The following is a 26,803-nucleotide window of genomic DNA, read 5'->3' as shown; positions in this document are numbered from 1 at the left end:
CATAATACATTGATAATATGTTTAGACATATATGGATCACAGGTATTAAATGACAATCATATTTCATACAGTCCTTTTCCTGAATATTTGTGATACTTCTTTGGATAAAGAGATTTATTTATTTTTATTTTATGTGTATGGGTGTTTTGCCTGTGTGTAGGTACACCATGTGCATGCAGTGTCATAGAGGTCAGAAGAGGACATTGGGTCTCCTGGAACTAGAGTTTCAGATGGTATATTAGTCACTTGGACGCTGACAATTGAACCTACATCCTCTGCAAGAGGCATTACTCTTGTCTCACTGAGCAATCTCCCCAGGTCCATTTGTGTCATATGTAAGCGAGGACTTTAACTGTGTAACACTTGCTTTTAACTTCGCTGAATTATTATTTTCCCATTCTATGAAAAAGAAAAGTACATATTTAGACTACAGAAACTGTTTAAAATCACAAAGTACAAAGTAATGCCTACTAAGTAGTCATCTCACAGGAGACCTTCAGTACACTAAACACAGAACAAAAACAAAAACAAAAACAAAATTACAGCAATATTTACAAAATGTCATTGCAAAACAGAACTGGGTATATGTACTAACAAATAGCTAATCCTAAATGGAAACAAACATATTACTAAACAGTGATGGATTCACATTTTAATATTTCATTCTTGATTAAGTGAAAAAAGTACTTACAATCCTATACTGAGAATGACATGTACATTTCCCTAATTGATTAACATACAAATAAGTTAAAAAAAGAAGTCCCCTGCTCTACAAAATCACATTATATAACAATTAAATATTTTCAAAAGTGACATCTCATTCTGGCTTTCTACTGCCACTAATAGTAGGTATTTCATGATCATTCTCCTTTGTAGGTTCAGCCATGTCTTTATATCTCTCCCCACGATGTTTTTGCAGGTATGGACCCCAGTTCGAAGCTGGTCTACAGCAACTTATGATACGCTGAAATGCAATGACAGAAAAATCTTATTTTAGAATTGAAGTGCTATTATCTGTTTCAAAAAGCAAATATTAAACTACACTTTTATTGTAAATGCCTTTGCTAGCAAGAATAACACAATAATCATAGAAAAGTAGTAAACTCAGGAGTCTTACAGAAGAGTTTGATGGGGGAAGGATTGAAAGAGGGGGAAACAAGGGCACAAGAAGACATAGAAAGTCAACTAACAGGAGCAATGAGGGCTCACAGAGAATGGTCCACCAACCAGGGAGCATGTGGGAGCTGGATCTAGCCCCCTACACATTTGTAACAAATGTACAGCTTGGTCTTCATGTGGGTCCTCTAACCACTGGAGCAGGGCTGTTTTGGTCTCATTTGCCTGCCTTTGGATCCCTTTCCCCTACTTGGACTGCCTCAGTGGGAGAGGATGTGCCTTCAGTGACTTGATGTGCTAGAGTCCATTGGTATTCAAGGGTATTCAATTCTCTCTTCAGAGAAAGGGAGGTAGTAATGGTGGGGGAGTTTTGTAAGGGCAGGACAAGAGGGAGGGGACAGTGACCAGAGTGTAAAGAAAATTAATGAAAAAAAGAGAATTGATACCTTAAACACCATCTAGCAATTGTAAACAAATAAATTGCTATTAACTGTTAATAGAATTATCCCAACTACTAACCCATAAATAATGATTTCAGAAGAAAGGCACATAACTCCATCAGAATAATAGTGTCACTAAAGGCAGCTTTCCTGGATTCATTTTAGTCCTTGTCATAGAGAATCTGATGGCAAAGCTAAACCATTGTGCACTGAAATATGTTTCAAAAATTGAGAAAAGGGAGTTGCAAATACCTAACCATTTATTTAGATCTGTTCTTGGATTAGAACAGAAATTTACTAAAATTAAATTTCCTAAGCCTATCTTGTCAGTGTAGACTTATTCAACTCTTATTACTATAGACCTCTGTGGAAGAAAGATGATTCAAGAGCTATAAAGGATGCAGGATAATTTACCAGGCTAATTCAAATAAATACAGCTGAAATACAATATTAGAATCAGTACTACAGACATAGGAAGATTCAAAAGTAAAGATTACATATGGAAGATGCAAATGAGTCATTTGCTTTTCTGACATCTATAAGGATAACTGTACAAATAAATGCAGAGATCAAAAATGTAATGTCCTAGAGCCTGAGGATACAGGAACAAACTTCTACAGGGAACTTACAGTAAAATATAAGTAGATGTCAAATTATATATTTAATCGAAATGTGCTTACCTGAAGGATGTTTCCTTCTGCCTGAACAATCTTTATAATAGCCATAATTGGTATCCAAATAATGCAGAAAATAATCATACACCAGCCAAGAGCAACTCCCCAGTCAGGATATGGAATATCAGCATAATCAGGCCTATGAAATTTCACCAGTGACCAGACTAGAATTGCCTATGAAAGGAAAACATTAAAAAGGACCAAGAGTTTAGACTTTGTGTTATGAATGAGTCATAATTTGATATAATGAAGCTATCATTATGGAAGTAAGATAAATGGGTAACAATAAAAGGCATTGTGAGTTTTCTCCAAGACAAATAAACAGAATTACCTTCTCTAACAATTCTCTTGTGGTTACATACACCAGGAGATTAAATTTTTAGCTTGGCTTCATTCTATGCCACAAGCTAGCTAGCATGTATACAAAAATTCCAGTGAGAATGCACAAGTATACTTTTCTGTTCCTCCTTAATAGCTGTTATTTGTTGTATAAAACACAATGTTCTGTCCTCCCACCCCAACCCGATAACTCAAATTTAAACATGTAGTACTGTCACATTTACCAAAACACAATTCTCTCCTAGCCTCTTGAGCAAAATAAAATAAAATAAAATAATAAAAAAAAATAAGCTCGAAATTAGTACAAGAAGTGTTGCAAAAATCTAAGATTTATCTGAAATCTCAGTATTCAAAACATCCGGAGTTAAAGGTAATGCTCAGCTATATACTGATTTCAAGGCCAGCCTGAGATACAAAAGACCCTCCCTCAAAAGAAGGTAATAAAATTCCTTTCAATCAGCAACTCTCAACCCATTAGTTGCAACCCCTTTGAGGGTCAAATAACCTTTTCACAAGAGTTGTCTAAGCATTGGAAAGCATGGTTATTCACATTGCAATTCATAACACTAGCAAAATTATTCTTATCAAGTAGCAATGAAACTGTCATTGCGGATCACCACATGATGTATACTGGAGGGCCACAACATTAAGGTTAAAAACCACTGCTCTAAATGAGTTTTAGATGGTTTTTCAAAATTCACTAGAAATAATTCAGGCAATTAGAAGATGTTCTAGGACTTAATCTCTGAATTACACTACTCTTTTCCAAAAATAAAGGTATATTTTACTGCTCAACTGATACACATATGCAACACACATGTGAAAAGAAGAGAAAAAGTTGGAGCTGGTGGGGGAATTACCCAGAACAAAGTATAATCATACACTTAAAGGTATAAATTAGCCAGGCGGTGGTGGCGCACACCTGTAATCCCAGCACTCTGGGAGGCAGAGGCAGGTAGATAGATTTCTGAGTTCGAGGCCAGCCTGGTCTACAGAGTGAGTTCCAGGACAGCCAGGGTTAAACAGAGAAACCCTGTCTCAAAAAAAAAAAAAACAAATCCAAAAAAACAAAAACAACAACAACAACAACAAAAAAAAAACAAAACAGAACAAAAGGTATAAGTTATATTATCGATAGCAAGTTCATTGTATGCTGTTACTTACAGACAACAGAACAGGAGTGATGACAAACCAGCAAGCTCTCCACCAGAGCCAGAATATCCATCTTTTTGCTCCAATCATCATTTCTATATCTTCAATGAATCTATTTCCTCCTAAGGAGAACAATTTCAGACTCTGAGCCCTTCCTTACAGTTTCCATGGAGATTGTCATACAAATTATTTTTCTTCATTTAAACATGTCACTAAACTGCAACAGTGAAGCATATACCTGGAATCCTATTTCACTCATAATGTTGTTTACTCAATAGATTGCATTTCACAACTATATGTACAATTATAAATAGGACGATTACTTAATCTTAATGAAAATGAATTAAATGATAGTGTATAAAAGACTTACAAATTTGTAATCACCACTTACCATAAATCCAGATGATTCCTGCAATTTCCAAGATAGCAGCAATTAAAATCCCCCATCCAGCACAGAAGTGATCAATCAGATGAACCCAATAAATTCCAGCCTACAAGGAAACAAAACAAAAACAAAAACAAAGCTCACACAACCTACAATAAGATTTTAACTACAATTTTGGTAACATATTCAAATAGAATGTATTTTTAAACAATATATAAATGTATGTTTCAAGTATAAATTCAAATATAGTTTTGCCTAAAAATATACATTTTCAATAATATACTACAAGATTGGCAAAATGTTGCCATATAGAACAGTTGGTTATACAAACAACATATAGTATCTATGAGCTCTGTAATAGCTAACAAGAAAATACACTTTATAATCTATTTGTTACTTGGAAAATTATCATTATTGGAAACTATGTACTAGTAAAGTTATAAAGGAGAAAATGAAATTTGAAAAGCATTCATCCAAATAGAAATTGTGCCTGTCACAAAACACCAGCTTGAACCTTAGTATATTTCTTTAATTTGAAAGTATACTCCAATTAGTATTTGTCTACAGATGTTAAAAGCTATACCGTACCTGAGTCACACAGACAAGGCCAAGGAGAAACAAAATCAAGCAGCACCCCAAAGTTATCGGAACCCTCATGCGTTTCATTGCTTTGGGAAACAAGTCTTGAATTGTTGTTGTTATTGTTTCTAAGGGAGGAGAAATTACATTTCAATTGAGTAAAACTGTCAGAGAATTCAATTTCTATTAATTGACTTTACACAAATAAGCTGGGAATACACTCTAGTTATTGCTTCTTTTTAACAGTCAATCAGGTCTTTTTTCTTAGTCCCTGGGTTTAGTTCCAAGAAGAGAGAGAGAAAGAGAGAACAAGTACACAGAAGGGCTGAGAAGGAGGAGAGAGAGAGAGAGAGACAGAGACAGAGACACAGAGGAGAGAAAGAAAAAGGAGGGGGAGAAAGAGAAAAGGAGGAAAGAATAGAATAATGTCTATTTAACAGACATTTATTTAAAAGAAAAATGCAAAAGCAGGAAGATCTACAATAAATATATTTGTCATTTTTATGGAGATCAACCAGAGGGCCCTCGATTTGTCCTAGAAACAGAATAAAGTGTTAAAATGATACAATGATGTGAAAATTGTTTCAAATGTTCCAGGTGTGTGCATTAGGGAAATTTCTTTTGTGTACATAGAATTATATCTATGAAGAGTTATTTCACCTATGTGGGTAATTTGTGTGTGTTTGTGTGTACATACATGCACAGGCTCAGCCACAAATGGGACATCTGTATCACACACCTACATACACGCACACAACTTGTGCTTATAGAACTGTAACAAACGATGGGGCAGAAAAATTTTAAGAAGCAGAGGTCATGCAAAAAGGGTCTTCTAGTCGTAATGACAGAAGCAATGCACTCAAGAACTCATAACAGCTATGGAAGAACAAGCCAGTCAACATTCCAGCACCATGGAGGTAGGTGGGGACATGTGTTCTCACATTTAACTGAAAAGTTAATGGCAGTTGATGACTTCTAAAGGAGAGTAACAGTCAGTTTTCTGTAAAGGTGTGACAGTTGGTCCATGTTCCAGTGGATGACCCCACCAGCCACTATGTATATGGGTAGGGCAAATTGGAGTCAGTGGCTTATTGAAAAAAAAGGATATGGAGGTATGGAGGTGATGTGGGAAGAGTCTAGTTGAATACGATCTAAGTTCGTTACACAAAATTCTCAAAGATTTACAAAAAATGCAATATTTTCAAACTTTAGTTTTCAAATTTTCTAGTTGTGTACCTTTAGGAAATTTCATTTGTATAGACTGAACCACTCATAAGAAGAATGTATTAATTGTGTGAAATTTACATTTCTATGTGTGAGTTTATGAAAGCACATATGTGGGGCACATATGCACATGTGTGCTACATTTAAATGGGCAGAGGGCAGTCTTCTTAAGTCCTTTATACATTGTTTTTCTGAGACAGGGCTTCTTACTGAACCTGAAGTTCATTAATGGACTCTATTGATGAACCAGTGAGCCCTGAACAATATGACTTTCTTCACTTCTCCAGCCTTGGGCTTACAGTACTGTACCTCTTTGCCCAGACTTTTTTTTTTTTATTCGATATACTTTATTTACATTTCAAATGATTTCCCCTTTTCTAGGCCCCACTCCCCGAAAGTCCCGTAAGCCCCCTTCTCTTCCCCTGTCCTCCCACCCACCCCTTCCCACTTCCCCGTTCTGGTTTTACCGAATATTGTTTCACTGAGTCTTTCCAGAACCAGTTGCCCAGACTTTTTAAAGATACTGGAGATCATAGTAAGGTCATGACAAGAGCATAGCAATGAGCATAGCAATTACTTTTCTAACTAAGACAGCTCACGAGCTGCAGCATGTAGAACTTTTAAAAGATGATCCAAATACTAGTCAATAGGATAATATATTATATGATATAATAGACTCATATGTCTTGTTAAAATAGCATATATATCATGAAACTTCAAATTTATATTAAATATTTAAAATTATGCTACTGATGGATAAGATTATATATACATACATATATATGTATGTATAACACATTCACACATGTGCATACATACACACATGAACCAAGTAGGACATTAGCAATTATAGTGGTTGCCTCTACAAAAAATAATTAGAAATATATTAGTGTTTTGTTAGAACTCCCTCAAGTAAGAATCAAGTTTTCAGGTACAAATGATATTGTCCAGGTTCAGGGGGCAGGGAAGAGAAAATGGCCATCATTTTTACATAGCTTGGAATAGTGTACACTGAATTAAGAAACAAATACAAAATTCTGAATAAAGTGATTAAAAATGACTCCCTCCAAAATATCTATCTGAAGCAAATAGAATAAAGCGTTTTTGTATCAGGTAAATAAGTATATTTTACTTTTATGTATTTAATTTTTAAATGAAAATAATTTGTAAAGTTCATTCTGTTAATAGTAGCTAAAAGGATATGGTATGCTATTACATGATAATGAAACAATGTGGTTTCAAGTACAGGAAAGGGGAATAAAATATCAGTTCTTCAACACTAAACGTTATTACTTACCAATAGAAGCAAACTGAGAATCCAGACCCAATGTTAACAGCATGAAGAAAAATAATATAGACCAGAATGGACCACCTGGGAGTTGAGCTAGAGCTTCAGGATAGGCAATGAATGCCAAGTCAAATCCTAAGAAAAGTGTGTGGATTTTTAAATTAATTGCCTGAAAATTTACACATTTGAACATTTTCAAAGTAATATACAGTTAAAACCACATCATGTTTTGGCAATACAATTCATGACATAGCTTCTTTGTTTTACTGGTGGGCAGAGATGTGGCTCACTGGGTGAAAGACTTGCCACTCAAGCTTGGTGACCTGAGCTCAATCCCCAGATTCCTGAATGTTTTCCTTTCCCCTCCACACAAACACTGTGATGTATACTTGCTCTCTCTTTCCTCTCTCATATACAGTAATAATAAATAAATATTGAATTGTCACACTAATTAATTAAACTGCTAGTATAAATTCTTTTTCAGGAAAGTTGTCTTAGAATTTTAAACATTTCGTTATTTTATTGTTTTAATGTATCAGTTTGTGTGTATGTCTCTCTCTGTCTCTGTCTCTCTCTTTCTCTCTCTCTCTCTCTCTCTCTCTCTCTCTCTCTGTGAGTGTGTGTGTGTGTGTGTGTGTGTGTGTGTGTGTTTGTGTGTGTTCATTCATACATGAGTTCAGCAAGTCAAGGGCCATACTGTGCACTGTTCATAGAAAGATCTGAGGACAACCTTGGATGTTGACCTTTGCTTTAAATCTTGTTGAAATATGTTCTTCCCTCTTTTTTGTCTGCTGTTGTTATTCTTGCATAGTTGACCCATGAGTGAGAATTCTCTTATCTTCACCTCTTGTCTTTCCATGTTCTCGTATTGCAGATTTTCACATTAAGCACAGGTTTTTGAAGATATTTGGGAGATTTTAACTCAGGTCTCTGTGCTTTTACCCAGTTAGCCACATATCTAGACTCTAATCTCCTGATTGACATGAGTTGTGGTGGCACACACCTGTTATCTTAGGACTCATGGTATGGGAAAAAACAAGATCAGGAGTTCAAAATCATCCTCTACTTCATACTGAGTTTGATACCAGCCTGGAATCCATGAGACCCTCTCTCAAATAACCACAGTAACCAAAAGATTGTGATAAAGAAGAAATTTCTTAAATGACAAAAACATAAATTAATTCACCTTAATATAAAATTCATAGAAAATAAAATGAAATATTATTGAAATATCTACAAAAATAAATGTATAGAATGGATTTTTTGTGGTTGTTCTTGTTTTTTGAGATGGGGGTCATTCTACATAGCTTGACTGTCCTGGAACTTGCCATCTAGACCAGACTGACGTCAAACTCAGAGAAATATGCCAACTTCTGCCTTCCCAGGACTGGGATTAAAGGCATGGACCATACCATGCCTAGCTGGAATGAACTTAGTCTTCTACCATCTTGACAAATATTTACCCAGAATAATTATTAGTAATACTATTTCAGTTTATAGATACTTACAATGTTGTATGTAAAATAAAGTCCTACAGAGAATCTCATTTTCTATTGGATGCTCACCTTTACAGTACTTTGTAGTTTGTTTCGGTGTTTTCTACATGACCCTCAAGTTCTAAGTACTTTCAGTTTCTGTACCTTCCCAGAGTACTGACAAAGAGTGCCATTAGCTTTTCAATTAGGCTCTATCACTTTCTAAATATTTACATTGTGCAAGACAAAATGTGTCTGTGTATCAGTGCACTATGAGGAAAACCACACTAAATGATCTCCAAAATCCATTCTCATACAGGGATTTCAATATTTATATTATATATATATATATATGTATATATATATATATACACATACATACATACATACATACACACACACACAATCCTTTCTCACACAGGGATTTCAATATTTCTATTATATTATACTAAATATATAATAAAAGTTTCCAAGGGGTTCATATTTAAAGAATCCTAGAATTCATTTTTATGGATCTTATAGCTGGATAGTAAGCATCCCTTAATTATTGCCCTTGAGGTCATAAATTTTTTAGTCAGATTCTTTGAAAGCTGTACACAATTATGTACTGGGTCACTTGACTTCACATACTGTATACGTTTAAAATTTCAGATCCTATACTGTTAATTGTGTATAGGAAAATTTGGTCATAACTCTTTCACTAACAAACCACAGAATATTCTTAGCATAATACCTGAATCTGGTAATTGTAGGTTGAGTGATTTAAATATTAAATAAAATACAGAAAATTGTTTTCTCACTCTTTTAGAGAAGGTCGCATACAGCCTCAGCTGGCCTCAATTTATCTCAGTAAACGAGGTTAGTCTTGAATTTCTAATCCTCCTATCTCTACTTCCCAAGTGCTGACATTACATACATATAACACCACATCTGGTTTATGAGATGCTAAAAATAAAACTCGAGGCATTGAGCATGCTAGACAAGTACTGTACCAACTGAAATATGTTCCCAACATTATGTCTTCAGAATAACTGTTCCATAAACTACTCCTGACTATCCAGATCTTTTAGGAGCTATTATATTAAAATAAATTACATCAAATGAACTGAAAAATACAATAACTCTAATTGTAAGTATAGATGACTATAAATTATACCAGAGTTTCATAAGTGAGCTATATTTAATTAATCTAATTTGGTATTATCCAGAATTGTATACCTGATTTTACAACTTGAGAGACTTCCTTTCCAGATATATGAGCCATGTGTCCCAGAATAGAAAATATAGCAAATCCAGCAAACACACTAGTGAGGCAGTTTGTCAAGCAAACTATAATGGCATCAGAGTAACAGTTGTTGTTGAACTTGTTGTAAGATGATAGAGCCACTAAGCCACCCCAAGCCACAGAAAGGGAATAAAATATCTGAGTGGCAGCATCCTTCCAGACCTGTAAGAGAACATTTTTTGAAAATTTAAAATATGAACAATTAATCTAATTCATATAAAATTCATGAGTTAATATGAGTGTGTATTATAACATAAGGAAATCAATGCTTAAATATCAACCATCAAGTGAAGAAAACAATGACAAGAATCTTTTACTGTATCTATGTGTTTCTTTCACGCTCCAGTAGTAACTGATTCTGATTTTGGTGTCTGTGTTTTCCTCGTGTGTTTTCTTCAAGACAGAGTTTTTCTATGTCCTCTGGATGTCCTGGAACTTGCTCTATAGACTTCAGATCAGAGATCCACCTACCTCTGCCTCCCTAGTGCTGGGATTAAAGGTTTGTATCACCACTGCCTAGCTATTAATCTTTATTTTTAGTTTTGAATGTTTAGGCTTCATAGAAGAATTATCTTGCTGCATGAAAATTAACTCAACCAGCCTTCATAGTACAACATTGTGTTATCAAAAGGAGCTATACAAAATTTCAATTTGATATAATTTATATTTATGTAATTTAAAAATTAGAGACTAGGGACAAGTTCAAGTGGTTTAATTAAAAGATATGTCATGTTGAGTAGACATGCATATATGAGAATCCTGAAAGAGAAATGAGTGGCCAGGGATTGTTGGGAGATAATTGATAAGAATGGACAGTATGCATATATATGTACATATGCAAAACTATAAAATATAAATAAAATTTAAAAATTAAACATATGTCATTTTAATCATTTTACACTTCTCTATACCCCATTGCAAATGTTATAACTATTTCTTTCTCCTGTTGACTGATATTAGGTTGCTTAATGTTTTGCTGTGATGTAACTTTGAACAGTTTTGTACATATCTCCTGCTCATGTAAGTAAGGATGCAGAATATAGAAGGTTATACGCATCCTCTCTTTTACTGAATCTTGTCAGGTCATCCTCTAGAATCTTCTGATTAGTTAGCACTCTTACTAGCTGAAGATGGGAGAGGTTCCATTCTTCTCTAACAGTGGTTCTCCTACTGGGTCTTGACCCCTTTGAGGATCACTTATCAGATAACTTGTATATCAGATATTTACATTACATTTCATAACAGTGGCAAAATTGCAGCTATAAAGTAGCAAAGAAAATAATTTTATGGTTGGGGAAGGTCACCACAGCATGTATTAAAGGGTCACAGCGTTAGGAAGAATAAGATCCACTGCTCAATAGCATTGGCAACAGTTGGTCAGAGCTTTTCATTTGATTTAATATAGGCACTTTGAATTAAGAGTTTTGATTACATTCACTACTTAAAAAATTTACATTTTTCCACAGTACTTCTTGTTCTGTTCATTTTCTTGAATTATTTATTTGAATTCTAGCTTCTCCCTCTCCCTCTCCCTCTCCCTCTCCCTCTCTCTCTCTCTCTCTCTCTCTCTCTCTCTCTCTCTCTCTCTCTCTCTCTCTCTCTCTGTCTTTCTCATCCTTAATGAAATGTGGCTGCTGTATACCAGGATGACAAAGTCAATTGTGGAATTTAAGTTATGAATAATCATGCCACACCCAGGAACTGAATTCTGAAACTGAATTCTAAGATTTTGTGTGTTGTATATCTTAAGAGGTTTTCTCCTTCCAAATCCACGGAGTACTTTTTTGCCCTCTTTATTTTGTGTTCTTATAATGAGCCAAAATATTTTTGTTATTGCTGCTCAATATAGTTGAGATTATTCAGTTTTGCTTGTCTCTGTTTCTTTGTCTGTGTCTAAAAACAAAACTTGGCCCAAGGTTATAGGGATGTTGTTCTGTATTCTCAAAGTGAAAAGGTTTTGTTTACAATATAAATATATGCAAAAGTTTTATATTGTAAACAATATAAAACTTTCAATTGCCCTGAAATTTATGTTACACATATTAATTACATATATGTTAGACATAATTTATGTTACACATATTTCCACTTTGTGTCATTTACAATTCTTGAAAGATAATTGACATGGAACATTACATCACTTAGTCACCAATGACATTCATCGGATCATGAATCCTTTCCAGATTGAAATGATTTGTTACCTCTGCTGCATGCAAAGCTTTGTTTCTTCATAAAAATAGTTTTTAAATTTTTTTAATATTTTTATTTTCTATATTCTTTGTTTACATTCCAAATGATTTCTCCTTTCCCGGATCCCCCCTCCCCATATGTCCCATAAACCTTCTTCTCTCCATCCCTTCTTCAATCACCTCCCTCCTTTTTCTCTGTCCTTATATTCCCTTCCCATGCTAGATATTATTATTATTGTTGTTGTTGTTGTTATTCTATACCACCTATTTGTATATCTGTTCCTATGCTAAAGCCATGTTTTTAATTACTGCAGCACTATAGTGCTTTTTGAAACAAAGTTTTGTATCTGACATGATGGTTTTTCCACACTTTATATCTATGTTGGGAATTTGAATAGAATTTTATTGATTCTGAATACCAATGTGACATTAAAACCACATTAATTCTTAGCAAGGATGTTACTAGACAGCCCATGCTGACTCTGTGCTGTTTGTCCAATTCTACTCCTTTATCATTGCCGATGTCCAATTTGCCTCTCCTCCTTCTTTGTTAATGGTCAACAGTTAAGTCAGAGATTTATCCAGGTTAATATATTCAAAGATCTGAATTCTTTGTCTTTGGATATACTCTCAGTAAAAAGAGAAAACTTTATGTGTGTAGATTTTAGATAACAGCTGATTTATATTTATATTTCAATTCTCTTAACACCATACTGGTCAGTGGAAGGCAGATTGAATGGCAAGACTGTATGTGAATAACAATTTTGGTATTAGAATTAAAAAGAATAAATTTACATGCAAACCATTCATCTTGTTTCTTCAGTTTAAGATCTTTAACTCATTGGTAGGTATGAACAATAACAATAGTATTTAGAAAGCTGTGCCATAGTAGCTATAATTGTTATTATGAGAAATGATCATATAGTGTTTTAGTTTATGTTTAAAAACAATGATTTTTATTTGAATATTACTTCATTAGAAGCAAATATCGTAGGGAGTAAAAATCTCTGGGTCTTCAAAATACATTATTCATGATAGATTATAGCATGTCTATATGAAGGGAGATGGATATATGGGAGGATATGAAGATGTATACATACATAGAGACACACATAGACCAAGATAATTTCATACATATATATATATACACATATATACATATATACACATATATATAAAATACACTCGTGTTAAAAAAGAAAAAAATTATCCTTATTTCTTTAGTTGTAGTCTATTTTAGGAGATGAAGTTCATGTTTTTATTGGTCTCTTAGCCTCTCTAATTGATGCATTATGCAAGAATATGTAATTTGAGAGGAGCTGAGATGTATGAGTCAGATTCGTGTTGAGAAAGAATGCTAATCTGAGAAAAATTATTGTCATCACCAGTAACCCCCCAAACATGGAATATGGTCATTTGCTATGGGGAGTGGAGGAGTAAGAGGACTAAATTGCATGGTTCACAAGGAACTTTAAATGCAGGTCTGACTCTTATTTAATAATAGAGATACAGAAACAGAGGCAAATATAAAATGCATATGAAAACTTCAAGATAGTTTCAAAGGAGTATAAAGCCCAGGTGTCTGAGGCTTATAAAAAGCCACTTAAGCATATCAAAGAGGCTTTTCATCTGTGATCAAAGTTATAAAGCTTAAGGAAAATGGAGGGTGTACGAAGTAATTCTAGGTACCATCAATAGTTAAAATAATTGTACATGAGCCCACATTTACATGAGTTTTCTATTTCCCCAGTATATTATGTTATTTAATCATGTTTAAAAACTTAACAGAAAAATGGTCTTCTAGTTGTGAATGGATTAGTAAACAGGGTTAAAAAGATATGGACTAAGACTAATTAAGAAATGCATTAAGATGCCCTGTGGACACATCAAAGTATATTAATCTTCAAGATATAAAAATAAAAAACCATAGTTCTAAAGTAATTAGAACTGCTGAGGTTAATGACAGTGAAAATTATCGAACACTGTAAAAGTAACCAAACTCAGAAAATTACATTTCTAATTTTTTCAAAAGTTTATAATAGATTTCCAACATGGAAACTGATCAACTTGAAGTTGGTTACCAGAAACATTCTACAATGATTGGATAAATATTTGATTTATGAATATTTTAAAAAGAAAATTGCAATGTGTGGAAGTGACCATTTTTATGTGAAAGGCAATAGAAATCTAAAACTATCCATCTTGGATAGCACCACTAGTGTGACAGGTAATATTAGCACAGTTTTTTTCTCTCTTTAAATTTTGATATAAGGAGATTAATCTTAATGTGTGCTAAGAATGTGATGTAACTACTAAGAACATGTAAGCCTCCTTGGCTGTACCAAAAGAAGCGTGATAGCTGTGTAAGCTTACTGTTAATGTCCTGCACAATTAAAGCTATAAAACATTTTATGTGGCCATGATATGCAGCCATTGTCTTGAAATAGACTAAACTTAAAAGAGAGCTGTTCAAGACTAGAAAAACAACTCTGTGAATAAAAACATTTGCTGCTAACCCTGATGACCCAAGATCCATGGGGACAACATAATAGAAGGAGAGATCTGATTCCCAGATATTGCCCCTTGACTTCCCTATGTGCACCATGCCGTGTGTGTGTGTGTGTGTGTGTGTGTGTGTGTTCCCAACTTACAAAAAAAATTATTTACAGGGGAAAGTTTTTCAAACTTCTATTTAAAACATGTGTTTCTGTTTCTAATAGAAGCAGCAGTTTTATTTCTGGATTACTTAGTCCATGTAAAGTTTGTGTGCTAACTCTATAATCCACTGAGCCAAAATTGATTTTATTGTTAATATATTAACTTCTCAAGGTACCTAAACATATATTAGACCATCAAACTCTCTCTGGTATTCTTTAAAGCAACTAAAAATTTGTCTAATAAGTCACATAATCCTAGCTTTAAATTATAGGTATTAGGGTATGAAATATTCTTTTATTCAAAATAGTAGATGTCCCAAACTGTCAGTCAAATAGAATAAGTTACATTAATGCAACGGGGTCCCTAATGGAGGAGCTAGAGAGAGGACCCAAGGAGCTGAAGGTGTTTGCAGCCCCATAGGAGGAACAACGATATGAACCAACCAGTACTCCTAGAGCTCCCAGTGACTAAGCCACCAACCAAAGAATGCACATGGAGGGACCCATGGCTCCAGCTGCATATGTAGCAGAGGATGGCCTTGTTGGACATCAAAGGGAGGAAAGGCTCGATGCCCCAGTGTAGGGGAATGCCAGGACAGGGAAGTCAGTTGCTAAGCAAGGGGAGGGGGGAATAGGATAGGGGGTTTTCAGACGGGAAACAAGGAAAGGGGATAACATTTGAAATGTAAATAAAGAAAATATCTAATAAAAAAAGACTATTGCTAAACTTGATCATACTTCCAGTGAAGAGTATTAGTGCCATTACATACATTAATCAGAAGTTCTAGTGGGTAGAAATCCTAACCATTTAACTGCATATGCTTTTTGTAAGACATTATAGTAATATATAGTAACATGTATATATAGGTAGATAGATATAGATATGTATACAGGCTTTTTCTAAAGCCTTTATAAGGTTTTAGGTTTTAACTTCTTAGATAATTTAAAATCCAAATTGTCTTACCTCAGCCTCTCTGAGTTTTGTAAAATTTGACTGTGCTCCAATGTAATATGAAATACCTTTTGATGCACCCTCCAAAGTCGCACCTCGTATTAACAGAATGAGTAGGACCACATATGGGAAAAGAGCTGTAAAATATACCACCTACCAAATAGAACAACTAAAAGTTAATGTCACTTTAAAATTATGCCATATAATTTTCTATGAGCAAAATTAGTAGCCAGTTGCTATTAGTGAAATAATTTGCTCCAGGTTTCAAAACATAGGTAAATCTAATGATATTGATACAACTTAGCATAATTTCCTTTCTCTGTTCTTACCACTCCAAAAATGGATCCATTTCTTAAATGCTGTAATGTTGAGAGCACTTTTTCTAAGGTTCATGCTATAAACAATCAGTATATAAGCAACTTGGGATCAGATGGAATACTAAGAGGATCCTTATAAATGTTTGAGGGGACTGAATGTCTCCTCTCAGTAAACGTTTGCACTGGGATGGAACATAAAACTACCAATATTACTATATTCAGTCCCCTAAATTAAAGGAAAATACCTCATGAAACCTTCCCTATAGTGAATACAGAGAATGCTGAACACTTGCAACTTAAAACTACCTCTCTTAAGGGACATTGATATATATATATATATATATATATATATATATATATATATATATATATATATATATATATATATATATATATACACATAGCACATTAAAACTACAATGTCTTATGCAGAAAGACTTTCAAAGATTTAAATGTTCCCTTTTAAGAATTTGAATGTCCATATTATACAAAACACCATTTATCATACTATTGGAACACAATGAAGTTGGATAGCAACTGCATCCTTAAGTGACTTCAAGCTTACCTTGCCAGAGGATTTGATTCCTTTAAACAGTGCTGCTCCAACTATGAGCCAAGCTAGAAGAAGGCAAAGTGCTAAATACCACACAATTACTCCAGTTTCATCCATTCCACTTGACCTCTGAAGTGTCACTTTACTGAAATACATAAGACCTTTGATAAATACAGAATCAATTGTCTTTGTTTTTTAAAAATGGGCTTCGTAATGTGTTGCATCCAAAGGGAACCGTCAGAGTGTTGTATCTTAATCTTGTAATCCTTTCTTCAATAGACAATGTTGTATGAAGGGATCAATATTATTCTTTCAAAACTCAGGTTTTGAACTTCAAAGTTACCCAAAGGCAGTCCAAATTTCAAATAACTGAAATAAAGCTTTAGTCATGTTTCTTTCCAACATTTTAATCTCCTCTATGCAGAGAAATTAATTTTTATCTGGTAGCTTCCTGTGACTCGATATGGGATTTTCTCAAAATTAATTCATTAATAAGACTTTTAACATTGTATTATGTAATTACTTATTCAAATTTATACATATGATGAAATTGAAATGGCCTTATTCTTCATATCATTAACAATTTTCTGTAAAATTCCACCATTTCCCACAGTAACATGTATGGATCTATAATACTAGACCTGCAGCTAGAGAGACAGTTCAAAGTTAAGAGTATATTCTACTCTTCCAGAGGCCTTGAATTTGGTTCTTAGTGCTCACATCAGGTGTCTTACAACTACCTATAAATCTGAATCCAGGGAGAACAAATTCCTCTAACCTTTGTAGGCACCTATACTCTCTCTCAGTCTCTCTCTCTCTCCCTCTGTCTCCTTCCCCACCCCCTCCACCCCCCACACCCCTGTCTCCATCTCTCTAAGATAGGGCATTGGGTGCAGGGGCACTGGAGTTACAGAGAGCTGTGAACCACCATGTGCCTGCTGAAAACCTAGATCTGGTCCTGTGCAAAAACAATGAATGCTCTTAACCTCTGAGTCATCTCTCCAGACCTTAACTGATTATCATTAGACTCTGCTTATAATATTAACATTTTCTATTTTGCGTGTATGAGTGTGGATGCACATTCCATTACACATGGGTTGTAATTAGAGGACAACTTTTAGGAGTCAGTTCTCTCCTTAAATCCATTGTGGGGTCTAGGTATCAAACTCAGAACATTTGGCTTTGCACCAGGCACCATTATGTACTGAGCACTCTCATAAGGTTTATAATTCCCTAACATTAACTTTTAACTGGTAATTATTAGTAAGCCATTACTTACAGTGTTATGTGTATTGGACAACTAACTTGTAAAAGGTACATTGTCAACAGTGAGCTAACATTCAGGTAATTTAAAACTCACCAGGGAGAGGTAACCATTTGAATCAAATGAAGTATTTATCTGTAATAGCTCTCCCCTCTTCTATTCATTTGAGTTAAAATTGGGGGAGGTATATTGGTAAACAGAAATATGTTCAACTCATAATATATACCTGTATTAAAACTATAGAATAAAATGGGGGAAAAGAACTGACAAATATATCATTATGTTTCATAAAAATCTTTCAATAGCATCTGTATTAAGAAGCTAATCAATACTTACTCCCAATACTGTTCACTGGGAAGTTGTCCTGGCCGAAAAACTTCACTACCATTCAAACAGGTGAAGTTTTTGCTATTTACCCAGCTTATATTCATAAACATCTCTCCTTCTCCTGTGCTCACATTACAGCCAGTTACTAAAAAAACAGATATATACATATATATAAATAAATAAACAATACAGATAGATAGATAGATAGATAGATAGATAGATAGATAGATAGATAGATAGATAGATAGGGATATATGTGCAATACTTTTTGTTGAGAAAAAGATTTTAATGAAAAATACTTAAGTTCCTATTGAAATCATTAGTTGGTAAAGGTAGAATTTACAAACAAAACAAAGGATATTACACTCAATACACCAAATCTTCTCTACTACCAATCTGGTAATACTAGCTACCCATTTAAACTGTGTCCATACTTATAGTAATAACTGCTATAAAATAACCGTTATTTTAGTTAAGATTTAGTGCTTAACAGAACCTTCAGTGGAGACTTAGATAACCTTTATACATTTGTTGATTTCTTTAAGTCCTTCAAAAGCATTAAAGCTTCCTAAGTTTACCCTCTTATTGGTATGTATTATCCCAAGAGGAATATTTTCCAGTATTAATATTACTTTATCTGATATTGACAGCACCCACACTTTACTATTACAATGTACTGCTATTAAAGATAGCACTTTAGAAAAGTTCTACTCCTCCATTTTATGCTATATCCTGCTTAGAATTTAGGCTTGGAAGAGGTATTTCTAGTTGTGGCCTTGCCTTTAATAAAATCATACTGAAATTGATTATGATTTAATCATTTAAACTTAATTTTAGAATATAGCAGAATTTTAAGGTTAGCAATATTTTAAAATTCATTAAGCCAATGAAATTTACCTATTGGTGATCTGCTACAGTTTTCGTCTGCCCAAGAAGAACAATTAGCCCATGGCAGTACACTTTGAAAAGAAGCAAACAAGTAGTAAAGACTGTAGGCAATTATGACATTATAATAGATTGTCACAAAAATGGATATCAGAACCATCGTGATTCCCACACCTGGAAAACAAAACCATTTAAAAAAAAGTAAAATTTCTTTTGCTGCATAAAAAGAGAGTTGAGCACAATTTCCACAAAATATCCACAAAAACTATAATAAATGAAAAGATTTTTTTCTCTATGTTATAATTCAGAAACAATATATCTGGGATGGAGGGGCATTACCCTCCAAATACCTTTCTTCAAAACTTGAGAAGAATTTATCTTTATTATTTTTAATTGTATTTGTGTGTGCACACACCTGTGAGTATGCACATACGAGAGCAGGTGTCTGCAGAGTACAGACACACTGGATTCCCTGGAGCTGGAGTTACAGGAAGAGCCTGAAGCATCCAATATTGGTGCCAGCATCCAAACTTGTATCCTCTGGAAGAGTAGTGAGTGCTGGTAACTACTTGAGCCATCTCTGCAACTGTTTCTTCTCAAAAGCAAAATAATTTTTATGCTTGGCTTTTAAAGAATGCTTTTCAGATGGTGTGAAAGTTTACTATAGCTATACCCTTGGGATTGGAGTGATAGCTCAGTGAATAACAACACTTGTTTCTCTTCCAAAAGAGTTCAGCACACATATTGGGTGGCTCACAACTTCCTCTAACTCCAACTTCCATAGGATCCAATGGCCCCTTCTGACCTCTACAGACACTCGTACATGTGAGTATGTACAAACTCATTGCCCATATGCACAAAATAAAATAAAACAAAACAAAATAAAACAAAAGTAGCATAAATTTTAAAGCTAGAGCCTTGAAGTTAATGCTCAGCAGGACTGTGTTGATAAAACTATTCAAAATGTAAAATTACCAAATAATTATACTCTAATTACTGTCTTTTAGTATCTGTCCTAACCCTTCCTTTATGTGCATCCAGGTAAGAAGAAAAGTTAACATTTGAAGACTTGGGAGGTGGCTCTATGGGTAAAGTGTTTGCTAAAGCTATAGAGGAGTATGTTCCAGAGTATGATTTCCAACATCTATGTTTTTTCTTCTTTTAAAAGCTTGTTGCAATAGAGCATGCCTAAAATCCTACCACCAAGAAGGCAGAGACAGGGCCTTTCTAGTACTTCCTGCCCATCCCATCTAGCCAAACAATGAGCTCCAAGTTCAATGAGAGACCATGTCAAAGTAATTAAGGAAAATGTATACCTTGATCTTCACTCTCTACATGCATGCACACAAATATGTAAATGTGCATGCGCAAAATATATATAAAGAAACAATGCCATTTTGACTTACCATGTCTTTTTTGTATTTTTTTATTGAAAGAGAAAATTGTATTTTTCATGTTCTATGTGATGTTTGAATTGTACACATATTTTTGGAATGAATCAGTCTTCAAATTAACAAGCACATTGCCTTAAGTGACTATCATTTTAGTAGTCAGAATACTTACTGCCTATTGTGTATGCTTATGAGATTATAATATATGAATATAATATATTGTCATCAACTATAGTTACCACACTGTGATTCTTTATTTTTAGATTCTCCAATATATAGATCTATAGGTTAGGTTTCTCAAAATTATTTCTACTATTTCTTAGACAGGGTTTCTTTGTGTAGCCCTGTCTGCCTTGGAAGTTGCTCTATAGACCAGACTGGCATCAAACTCAGAGATATGCTGGCATCTGCCTGCTGAGTGCTGGGATTAATGGCATGAGTCATTATTCTCTGGAAAATATATTTCTCTTAACTATAACCACATAGCTTATCATTTTTTTTTTTACCAATAGAGCTTTCTCCTTCTTATTGACATCTGCATCTACGCATTTTGTGCTCAACTTCTATAAGATCAAATGCATCATAATTTTAAACTCCTTTCTTCTGCAAATTGGAAACTGTTATATGTGCATCTAGACCAGTTATGTCTCAACCTTCCTAATGTTGTGACCCTTTAATACAGTTCCTCATGTTTTTGTAACCCCAAATTATAGTTATTTTTGTTGCTACTTTATAACTGTAATTTTTGCTACTTTGTTAGTTTTCATGTAAATAATATCTGATATTCAGATGATCTTAGGCAACCCCTATGAAAGGGCTATTCTGTCTCCCCAAAAGGAGTCATAACCCACAGATTAAGAACCACTGATGCAGACCAACAATCATGATGATGAAAAGTCTTAAATAACAACCTTGAAACAGTGGCAGAATCCTCCAAACTGAAACTGGTCCTAAGCTAGCAAATTGTCCCAGTGAACATTCCAGGAAGAACAAAGGCAAACCAGCCAATGCTAGCATAATTGCATAAGGTATCAAGAAAGCACCTGAAAAGCAAAAATAAATAAATAAATAAATAAATAAATAAATAAATAAATAAATATACTATTACATTTGAAAGTCTCAGGAGGCACTTTGACAAGTAGCATAAGGTATCCCAATACAGTAGAATTTGAGTGATCTTGTTTGAAGTCCAAAATACATTACTTTTAGTGAGAAAGTACTGAATTGTATTTACTTTGAATTTCTCATTAATCAAATTGGAACAGAAATGTTACCCTGTAAGGTTACTTTGATTATTAAATCAAAGGCATATAGAAAGTCAACCAGTGGAGCTGAGAGATCAGAGATTGTAGATCCAGATAAATATAAATTAAAATGGTGGCTCTATCATTTATTATTTATTTGACCTAGGGAAATTTTGCTAACCTGTGAACATTTCATTCTTATTAGCCGAAAAGCAATTCCAATTCATCAGTTTCTGTTGAGAGTTTCAATGCTGGGCCTTTAGCAGTTACTAATCAAATTTAATCATTTACAGTGACAACACTGCAAGCACATGCCATGTTTTCAGTGTTAATTCTCCATCTTTCATTCTTTCTTTCTTTCTTTCTTTCTTTCTTTCTTTCTTTCTTTCTTTCTTTCTTTCTTTCTTTCTTGCCTGCTTGCTTTTTTCTATCTTTCTTAAAAATATATAAACTACTTTTAAATGTAGGATGTAAATCTACGTAGGATTGAGAATACAAATTACTGCAATTAAGTTCATAACTTTCTTAATAGTAACAAGTCTCTTAAGTCATTGTTAATAAGAAATGTATTGCCTTTTAAAGAATACTCTGAACTTTTTGAGACTCTTAACTTCCAATATCACAAGAACCAATCTCCCACATAAGAACATCCACACTATTCCCCTTTTAAACCTTTTGTTTTACCTTTTCCACCAAAATTGGGGTATGATATTGCTCATTAGAATGCTTACCAGACTGTTAACTGAAACAAAGACATAATGTTAAATGTCCTAACCAAACAAACTAGAAGTCTTGGCAACCATTAATAAAAACAATATGGAGCTCAATGAATGGAGACATGCTTTTGGGTTATGTACACTTCATTTGTTGTTAGAACTTTTCCAAATTATTTCCTTGTTACTCATGAATTTTTTAAGCATTTAGAAAATGTAGATTATCTATTACCTAAATAATGTGATCTTTAATGTGTCATATTAACTTTTAGAGGAAACAGGAGAAAGAAGACAATAGCATATGAAAAATGAAATGATTCATTTGCATTATATTTTAAAATACTCTATTAAAATAAGTTCAATTCATTTCCTAGAAAGTTGTGGTGATTATTGGGTGAATGTATGATGTCAAGTCACAGGGCATATCTTATTGTAAACACAATTTTAAGAAGCTCAAAGGAGCCTTAGGACATAGACACCAAAATGATCATGATTATTGACTCATTTTCGAGCTAATACTTACATCAAAACCACTACTCGATGACCTAAGTCCTAGATGAGAGAACTTAAGCTACCCACACTTAAAGTGTTTAATAAACAGAGATCCTTTCTTGAGTCTCTGAGGGCAAGTGTAACTGTTTTAATACACTCAATTAACAAGAATGTGGTTGAAACATCACCACACAAAATCCTATTGTGTCAAGAGAAAAATAATTATACTGGCAAAATTTCAATGGTATCCAATTATGAAATACAGGCATATGTCACCTCAATACTTCTAACAGAACCTGTAAGCACAAGTAAGTTAAAATGGTGTAACTGAAAAGTTGTTTCCACATTACGAGCGTATTGTGCAATTTATTTTCCTTTGCTCTGTGGGTTGCCTTGGTTATTTTCATATTCTTATTGAGCCTACCTTAACAATCTACAAAGTGAAAAAAGCATTATTTTTGCAACAAAAACATATAATCTTGAATTAATTTTTATTTTACTGTATTTATAGTCTAAATACATGTAACTGAAAATTGCAACTTAAAAATCTTAATTCAAAAACCCTAATCCATTCCTACTTAATTATTAAAATGACTTGCTCTAGCTAGGCAAACAACTTACTTGAGCTTTTAAAGTCCTAATTGAAGATTATATGGTATCTCAAATTAACTCAGAAGTACTACATGTAATACTTTTATCAAGTTTATGTCTGAGAGTTTTCTGAAGCAGTTTCTGAGGTTGAGCTAGTAGCTCACAGTTCACTAATACATGTTTTGCCTGTTTTTCATCCTCTTTACTAACCCAGAGTACCACATACCTCTCTTTAGCTCCTCATACTTCATTATATATGTGTGATATTTTAATAATATATACTTATATATGCTATATTATATATAAACAAGTTATATAACATACCACTGAAAGAAAAAGAACAGAAGGTAACGCCTACCTCCACCATTGGTATATGTCAGATATGGGAATCTCCACACATTGCCCAATCCCACTGCATAGCCAACCATGGAAAGAAGATAATCTGATTTTTTGGACCAGTTACCACGTTCCTGATTTTCATCATTTTCACCAACATGGAAGTTCTCGGATGAAGCTGTTACTTTCTAAACAAGGAAAATATCATCAACATCTTCTTTTTCTGTTACACATTCCACAGATGCATAATTTCAAAAGTACACAGAGTGATAGAAAGGGAGGGTGAAAAACTCACAGGGAATTCTTTTCAAAATCAAGAGAGTTTTCCCATCTAAGTACTAACCAGGCCCAACCCTGCCTAGCCACTAAGATCAGATTGAGACCTTTCAGAGTGGTTCACATAGACAACACTAAGTTGAGTTCTGAAGGTAGGTAATTTTAGACTTTCCTTCTTCAAATTAAAAGAAAATTCTGTAAGTAGATATTTTCACTGTCTTTTTGGCTAAGATCATCCCAAGTTTAATGTAACAAACATGAAGGCAAACGAAAGTAGACAAGTTAAATGTCAAATACAAAATTTTGAGTATAAATTAGGAAGAGTCAACATTCCTGAGATTATAGCAGGTCATTAAGAAGTATTAGATCTAGCTTCTAATTAAATAAAAATCAGTTCATACATTGTTTAGAACACACAACCAGTACACTGAATAGTAGCAGAGACAAATTTTCCTGTCCCACCAGGTGGAGCAACTCTCTCTCTCTCTCTCTCTCTCTCTCTCTCTCTCTCTCTCTCTCTCTCTCTCTCTCCCTCCCTCTCCCTCTTTCCCTCTCTCTCCCTCTCTCCCTCTCTCCTCCCCCACTTGTGAAGGGGTTCTTTCCCAACCTGAAAGCTGCCTGACTATGGAATGCTCCCAGGGTCAGATAAGGACAGTACATTTTTTGCATTTCCCTGCAGCGTATGAACACAGTATAGAGAACGACAAAGAACAACATTCTCTGGGTGTTCTCAAGGTACAGATTGAGGTGCCCCTAAGTTTCCTAACTACCAGCAGTAAAGTTGTTTTTCATGTCGACTTTGTGGGAATATATCAGGCATACTTGAAAAGAGTTGAAGAGAAAGAAATATGTAAAATAAGGAACAGCTACAGAAAGCAAAGAAAAACTGAGACTCACTCTCCCTTCTTGTTTTCCCTTTCTGACCCCCCTACACCACCAGAAGCTTCCAGACTCCTACCTCCTTCTGTCTGCACTTGAAGAAGCTCGGGCACTTCAATCTGTTCATGGTTCACTCGCTCCGGTGGCGTGCCTCGCCTCGTCTGGCTCTTCTCACAGTCTGGCTGAGCTTGCCTGGTGGCAGGTGCACACTCCCCCGTTGCTACCTGCCAAACTGAGCCACCTTGCCCAGGGGTGGGACCATTTATGGAGGGAAGCTCTCTCCTCCCCTTCCCTGACGCCCAGTCCTTTCAATTACCGGAAGGGACCAAAGTGAGCCTCTGGTTTTTCCCCCAGGTAATCCTGCATGTAGCAATTCCTTGCCCCAGCCCTAGGAAAGGGCAGGGCTGTGAGCAATTGAGCTGCGCAGCCAGAGCCAAAGAAGACTGACAACTTTTGACTCAGAGCTGTGCAGGTGCCTTAGCAATCCTGCCTCCTTTTCCTGGATTCCTGGCTTCTTCCAAACCTCTTTTCTCAGTCAGGTCTCTGTCCTGGGGCCAAGTGCTGATCTCTTCTGGTGCTGGAGGTAGGAGAGACCCAATCCACCGGGCTCATTTTGTTTGCTATGATTTTTGTGAACAGACCAGACTGTTGTGGGCCCTCTTGACTTCCAAAAGTTTTGCCCCTCACTAGAAAGCACTTCATCATCCGGGGCTGCAGCTCCCAGAGGGGAAAGCCCCTGAATTGGGCACCTTGAAATGTAGCCAGTTAAGATAAGATTACCCAGCTGCTTCTACCTGAAAAGACCGACTTTGAATCTATGTCCTGAGCTCCTTTCTCAGCCTTCAGAATAGTTTTGCCTTTTACAAGGATTGCTTTGTGTAGTATTTCAAAGAAACCAAACACAAACAAATTATTGAGCAGGTTTATGGGAAATTCGAACCTTAACAAAGGACTTCACTCTGTGAGAAAGGCAAGGCCTAGAAAGTAAACTGTAAGGAAACAAGCCAGTTTAGCCACAGGGAAAGACTGTAATTCTGATCACCAGTGCAACACCTTTTCATCAAAAATTCAAAGAATCTACACTCAATCTGTCCATGTTAGAGATGGTGGCATTTCTACCAAATCGTAAAAATTCATGCAAACAAAGGAACCAGCAGAGAGCCAAGTTTTCTTCTATGTATGGTCCCTTTGTTCCCCACTGGCTGACAAGGATTTTTCCATTTGCAATAGAAACATGCCGTCAGGAGTTCAAGCTGATAGAGCAAAGCAGAGAGGGATGTGGAGAGGTTGTAACCCAAAAGTATCAATATTTTGCCTTGACCTTGGTGGTGAATATCACACAGGCTTGTTTGGGACTTTATATGCACAAACATCACACATGCCCATAAGTGTATGTGGAGAGAGAGAGAGAGAGAGAGAGAGAGAGAGAGAGAGAGAGAGAGAGAGAGAGGGAGAGAGAGAGAGAACGCTCAAATACTTAATAGTATTCTATACTACGGGTATGACCTAAAGGCTAAGATTATTAGCCTATTTTATTCATAGAAGAAAAGGTAGTATGAAAGGATTTATAAAAGAACTGAAAAGCAAACCAAACAGTGTTCAGCAAACTATAAAAGTCTCATGGGAAGAAAGGTAACCCACCATGAGCCCGTGTAAACAACTAGTAAATAAGGAAGTAGGAGAAAAAAATTCTACTGGCAGGCACATTGTAGGGAACACAATATGTATGGACTAGATAACATTACACAGTAGAGGTTTCAGTCACTATTGAGGTTAGAGC

At 34.9% G+C, this 26,803-nt stretch overlaps 1 protein-coding gene across 1 annotated transcript; it reads right to left on the bottom strand.

Annotated features, from left to right (window-relative positions):
- Positions 1-817: 817 nt before the first annotated feature.
- Slc6a14 (solute carrier family 6 member 14) lies at positions 818-25,150 on the bottom strand. Its single transcript, XM_052171152.1, has 14 exons — positions 25,103-25,150; positions 23,891-24,056; positions 21,404-21,535; positions 19,114-19,275; positions 18,226-18,361; positions 16,638-16,770; positions 15,768-15,908; positions 9,891-10,119; positions 7,207-7,332; positions 4,695-4,813; positions 4,113-4,212; positions 3,734-3,843; positions 2,237-2,404; positions 818-964 (listed from the first exon to the last, which is right to left on the bottom strand). Exons 1-14 carry the CDS (start codon positions 25,148-25,150, stop codon positions 818-820), a joined length of 1,917 nt encoding a protein of 638 aa, XP_052027112.1.
- Positions 25,151-26,803: the final 1,653 nt, after the last annotated feature.

Source organism: Apodemus sylvaticus, chromosome X, assembly GCF_947179515.1.
Source record: "Apodemus sylvaticus chromosome X, mApoSyl1.1, whole genome shotgun sequence".
NCBI lineage: Eukaryota > Metazoa > Chordata > Mammalia > Rodentia > Muridae > Apodemus > Apodemus sylvaticus.
Note: the sequence above shows the minus strand (reverse complement) of the source record. Positions and strands in the feature narration are given on the sequence as shown.

What these genes read in the sequence shown, in the direction of transcription:
- Slc6a14 (XM_052171152.1), bottom strand. Translation starts at nt 25,150, where the DNA reads ATGAACAGATTGAAGTGCCCGAGCTTCTTCAAGTGCAGACAGAAGGAG. An exon ending in GATTCTGCCACTGTTTCAAG is followed by an intron (nt 19,276 to 21,403) that starts GTTGTTATTTAA and finishes TTTGTTTTCCAG; the next exon opens with GTGTGGGAATCACGATGGTT. An exon ending in GCCTTGTCTGTGTGACTCAG is followed by an intron (nt 4,213 to 4,694) that starts GTACGGTATAGC and finishes GTTTCCTTGTAG; the next exon opens with GCTGGAATTTATTGGGTTCA.